Below are 5000 nucleotides of genomic sequence, written 5' to 3'. Positions count from 1 at the left end.
GCAACTTTAATTTACAGACACTTATATGAAATCCATCTTTTAGTCATTTTTATTATACAATAGGCAGACTACACTAGAATATGAAAAGCAAACTTTTGGACGCATCTATTATCCTAAACATAAAATGCATAGAGGAAGGTCCTTCTGGATTTTTTTTTTGTTTTGTTTTGTTTTTTTGTGCTGCACGTAAATAACTTAAACATTTTATAAGGTGGTTTTTCCGCAACCATCTCCATCTTTATTTTACATAGAAACACGGATGCAATATATATCCTCATGCTCATACCGCTGCATCTTCTCTCTACCAACTGTAAATACCCAAATGACTTGAGGTCCTTTAAATTTTTGCATACGCATTGCATTTATACCCAGGGAAAAAAAAAATGCACGAGGCTTTTTTTTTCCCCCCACTTCTCTCCCCTCTCCCTCGCCTGCACGATGTGATGGAGCACGCTCAAGTGAAATTAAAATTGGAAGTCAGTTCACGGATTCGGTTCTCTCTGTTCATTTTCTTGAGTTTCATCCTGCGGTTTTGAAACCAGATTTTGACTTGTCTGTCTGTCAGGTTAATGCTCTTACTAATCTCCAGGCGGCGCTCACGGGTCAAGTACATATTGAACAAGAATTCCTTCTCCAGCTCCAGCGTCTGGTGCTTGGTGTAAGGACACCTTTTCTTTCTTCCGCTCTTTGCTGTCAGCCAATTTCCTGTAGTGTTTTCTGCCTTTATATCCTCTGTTAAAAATAACATCGTTACATAAGTATCCGCGGAATGGGAAGGAGAACTTACCCGAGTGCAGCGTTTGGCAGAGCAGCTTCTTGGGCCAAAAAAAAAAWATATATATATATTTTTGGAAATAATAATAATAATAATTTAAAAATAATAATTAAAAGGCAACAAAAGGGAGCCTTTGGGGAGAAAAGGGAGCCTTTGGGCAAAAAGGGGAGCCGGCTGCTGTGTTTGGGGCAGGGAAAAGAGCAGGGCTGCGGGCKTTGCAGCGCCCGACGTGGGTGGGAGCCCCGCGCACCTCCACCTCGGCGCTGCGCGGCCGGCGCAAGCCCGAGCTCTGCCCCGCGGCGAGGCGCGGAGCTGCCCGAGAAACCCCCCGCCCCGGCTCCGCTCTGGCCAGGAACCAGGAAAACAACAACAACCACCGAAAAAATCGGGTTCACTCATTCATGCCTTGCCTGGGCTGCATGGAGGCAGGGAAATAATAATAATAAAAAATTTAAAGCAGCTGGCGAGTCGCAAGGTAACTTTCCTAGTTACCCGCAGCTCTCGTGCCTCCTCCTCGCAGTCCCACTTTTACTGCATTAAAAAAATAGAATAATAATTCAAAATAATCCAAAATGTACRCCAGAGGCTGAAATATTCGCCTCGCTGAGGCATATTCTTCTTGTGGAAAGAAATAGCTTTTCACTCGTCCCGGAGATCTATTAAGTACCCTTTGTGTCAAGTGTATCTTTTTTATTATTATTATTTTCGTAAAGTGAGCCTGTATGAAATAGATTTGCCTTTATGAGCTGTGTGGCTACGTATAGGTAAATTCGGAGGTAATTGTAATCCCATATACACTCTCCTCACTCGACACACGCATATACATATGCACACATACACTTTGCAAAGGCAAACGTATTTCACACGTACATAAATAAACACGGCAAATACTTGGGCTTTGAATTTGGTCATGAGAAAATTCTGGCACCAGCAGTCGGCCAATATTTATGTCTAAACTGTGCAGGAAAGGGCATAGCGTGTTCTACAATTGTAGCAATCCCCTCGTCGCTGCACTAATGCCAGCTTCAGGAGATTCGCTTGCTAGAAAGGAAAACTTTATTTAGCCAATTACCTCTTCAAAATTAGCTGCTGTGACATGAAACCACGCTCACATTTGCAGAAAACCTTTTATGCTAACCAAGCCCTGGAAATCCCCTCTGCAACACTAGCTTCCCCCAAATTCTTAAATTACATTAGGAAGATAGCTTACCTTCTGCATGAATAATAATTCTGGTTCAACATAAACGAAAACTTAAGCTATGAAACATTTTTTTAAGAAAAAACAGAAACAGAAGCAAACAAAATCCGCCCCAGATTGGATCTGACCATTTAGAAACACTGCAAACAACGTAATATTTCTTCCAAAACGCAACAAATCTGGGAAACAACGTCTTTATCCACACACCCATTTTAAGTTTAGCATCTGAACCACAAGAAAACCTTTATCTTTCTTTTATTTCCGCCCCAATTACGACCCCGAACCAACATAATCCTTCTTTCAGGTTAACTCCCACCAAAATCTCTCTTGACACGAACGTCGAAGGCGCTTTGTGCAGATAAGTTTTGTAGGGGTTTTGATAACCTTGACTTTGCGTTTTTTGGTGTAATTGCAACCCAGCTGTCAGCTAATATAATTTCCCGTTGGGATGCGGCATGGTTAAAGCGGGAAAAAAAAATAAAAATAAAAAAAATAAAAGAAAGGGTAAAGAGGTGGTTCTGGACTCTGCTTTGGAAAAGGCCAGTTTGGGTAGGGGGAAACCTTTCCCTTGAACGCCAGAGGATTTGGGCATGTGGTGCCCCAGCTCAGGCATGTCTGCATGGGGGGACGCCACGAGCACATGCACGCAGCTCGCCGGGCACACACGGAGCCGCATACCCCCGCCACCCTCCTTGTGCCCTAATTAGAGCCCAGATCAGATATTTTAATCCACAGAGCCCGGCCAACTAATGAAATCCGTCGCTTAGCTCCCTATCCGCTACAATGCTTTAGACCAAGCAATTTTTACGCCAACTTTTTTAGGAAATTCCACGCGTCCATCCACATTATCTCCACTTCTTGCCCTACCAGAAGCCTCTGAATCCACCTAGCTTCCAATTCGGATAGCAACAGATCCGAATATTCAAATAACACATAGATTTCAAGCCACAGGCAATCTCTACAGTGAAAATAAAATGTGGTTACTGAAAGCCTCTTTTCAGACAATCCCAAACTTAAAACATCTGCTCAACACACAGAAACATTTTTTCGCCTTCGCCAACGAGACCTCAATTCGCCAGGAAAAAAAAAAAAGAAAAAAAAATAAAAGACAAAAAGAAAAAGCTTTTTCCTCTCTGAGTCTTCAACGAGCTTCTAAGCACTGAAATGAATCACAGCACACAACTCCAGCCTGAGACGTTTGCAACTGAAAATGAGACTCAACGCATTCTCCTTTCTCGTCTCCTCCAAATATTTAACACCGAGCAAACCCAAAGAAGGCAAAATTGGCTTAGCATAAGGAAAGCAAGCATTTGCAAAGGAAAACAATATGAAGGGGGGGAAAAAAAGACTGGTTTCATCTGCCTTAAAAAACACAAAACCCCCCAAACAACCCCTCCCCCAAGCAAACCCCAAGTCATTGCAATTTCGGAGCCTTTGGAAAGCCACCTCATCTTATTACATTCTGCAGTGTGGATTGCAAGGACATTTTTTCCATAAGTACATGCACAGCAATTTTTCTCCGTGTAAACAGCGAGAGGACGGTTTTCCAATAAGCGACTGTTCCATTTTGTCAGCTCCGATTTTTTCTTTTTTTTTTCCCAACAAACATTCATAGGAAGAATATATGTGTATATATATATATATATATATATATTTTTTTTAAGACAGCGACAATAAAGAACATTATTATGCCAGTCTCTGGAGGAGAAGTTGGCACGGCAGCGAGCGCGTTACTGAATATTCGCCTTATTGTTGTCGTTATTATTCTTATTAGCTACGGATGACTACTAATTTCTGCAATTAGCGAGCGGTAATGAAGGATTCCCTTACCTTTTGCTTCATTGTCAGAATTGTCAGTGCTGGTGTCAGTGTTTTTAGGCAGGTCTTTCTCGGCTTCCGAAGGACCGGTTTTGGGCGCCGGGGCGCTTTTTTCGGTTTTAATTTCGTTCGTGGAGGGGTGCTGAGCGTGATCGGGTTTTGTGTTTTCGGGGAAACTCACTTTGGCCACCGGGGGCGGCGGCGGAGGTGGAGGAGGTGGCGGTGGTGCTGCTTCCAGATGCTCGCTCCTTGGGTTCAGGCTCGCCCTGGCTTCAAAACTTGCCTCAAACTCATTTGGATTGCTGCAGTTGGGCGTCTTCTCCATGGAGGGGTAACCTTGGCTTGCTCGGTAGTAGCTAGGAACGGGGACTTCATGGTCATTTAGGCAAGACTCAGGCATTTGGTTGGGGTAGAGGGCTGCCTCTGTGGCATTTTTAGCCCTTTTGTCAGCGTTATACATACAGCAAACATTCTCTTCCTTGACATTGGTGGGGAAGGAGCAGGATGGGAGCTGTCTTGCAACAGGTTGCTCGATCCTGTACGTATTTTTGGGGTCACACCAAGTGTCTAGCTGCGAAAGGTAAGATGGATAGGTGCTGAGAGACAAGGTAGCGCTATTCACCTCGTCCCTTTTGGAAAGAGACGGGATAATTCCACAGTTCCTCATGACTCCGCAGCTGAAATCGCTCCCAGGCTGCATGTACATCCCTTGGCTGGAGGAATAATTCTCCCCTCTACAGGTACCGGCCAACGAGTCCATCAAAAACGAGTTAGAAGTCACATTGTTGGGACATGACATTTTCAGAGAGGGTTTTTAAGGAGGACTACTCCAGCCAGGGGCTGACATCTTTTTTTTAGGGGGAAAAAAAAAAAATATCAAGCACCATAATTATCCACGCATCGCTCCCGTTCCCCCCCCCCCCGACACGTGATGCCCAGGCCAATGAGGATTGAAAATGGCCTTGATGATTCAGACGGGGCCGACGTCACGGGGGTCAAGTTGTCGCCACCGGGAGCGGCACCGTGGAGCAACAGCGACATCTGCCAGCACCGGGCCGGGACCTTCACGTTGAACAAAGGCAGAGACCCCCCCCCCGGGCCGTCCCCGGGCGCCCCGCTCCCGCCCGCCAGTTTGTTTACCAACGGAGCCACGCGTGTCTGCACCGGGGCAAAAAATATATATATATTATATATAAAAATATATGTATA

The 5000-nt window shown here is 44.7% G+C and overlaps 1 protein-coding gene across 1 annotated transcript; it reads right to left on the bottom strand.

Annotated features, from left to right (window-relative positions):
* Positions 1-407: 407 nt before the first annotated feature.
* Positions 408-4623, bottom strand: HOXC10 (homeobox C10). The gene is made up of 2 exons (XM_026089260.1): positions 3804-4623; positions 408-732 (listed from the first exon to the last, which is right to left on the bottom strand). The coding sequence occupies exons 1-2, from the start codon at positions 4588-4590 to the stop codon at positions 455-457; spliced, it is 1065 nt and encodes a 354-aa protein (XP_025945045.1). The 5' UTR covers positions 4591-4623; the 3' UTR covers positions 408-454.
* Between the last annotated feature and the right edge of the window lie 377 nt (positions 4624-5000).

Source organism: Apteryx rowi, unplaced genomic scaffold, assembly GCF_003343035.1.
Source record: "Apteryx rowi isolate R43461 unplaced genomic scaffold, aptRow1 scaffold_806, whole genome shotgun sequence".
Lineage (NCBI taxonomy): Eukaryota > Metazoa > Chordata > Aves > Apterygiformes > Apterygidae > Apteryx > Apteryx rowi.
The sequence above is the reverse complement of the archived record's forward strand: the minus strand, read 5'-3'. Positions and strand labels throughout refer to the sequence as shown.

Coding starts and splice junctions, on each gene's coding strand:
- HOXC10 (XM_026089260.1), bottom strand. CDS start 4,590: ATGTCATGTCCCAACAATGTGACTTCTAACTCGTTTTTGATGGACTCG. Junction 733..3,803: donor TTCTGACAATGAAGCAAAAG/GTAAGGGAATCC, acceptor TATTTTTAACAG/AGGATATAAAGGCAGAAAAC.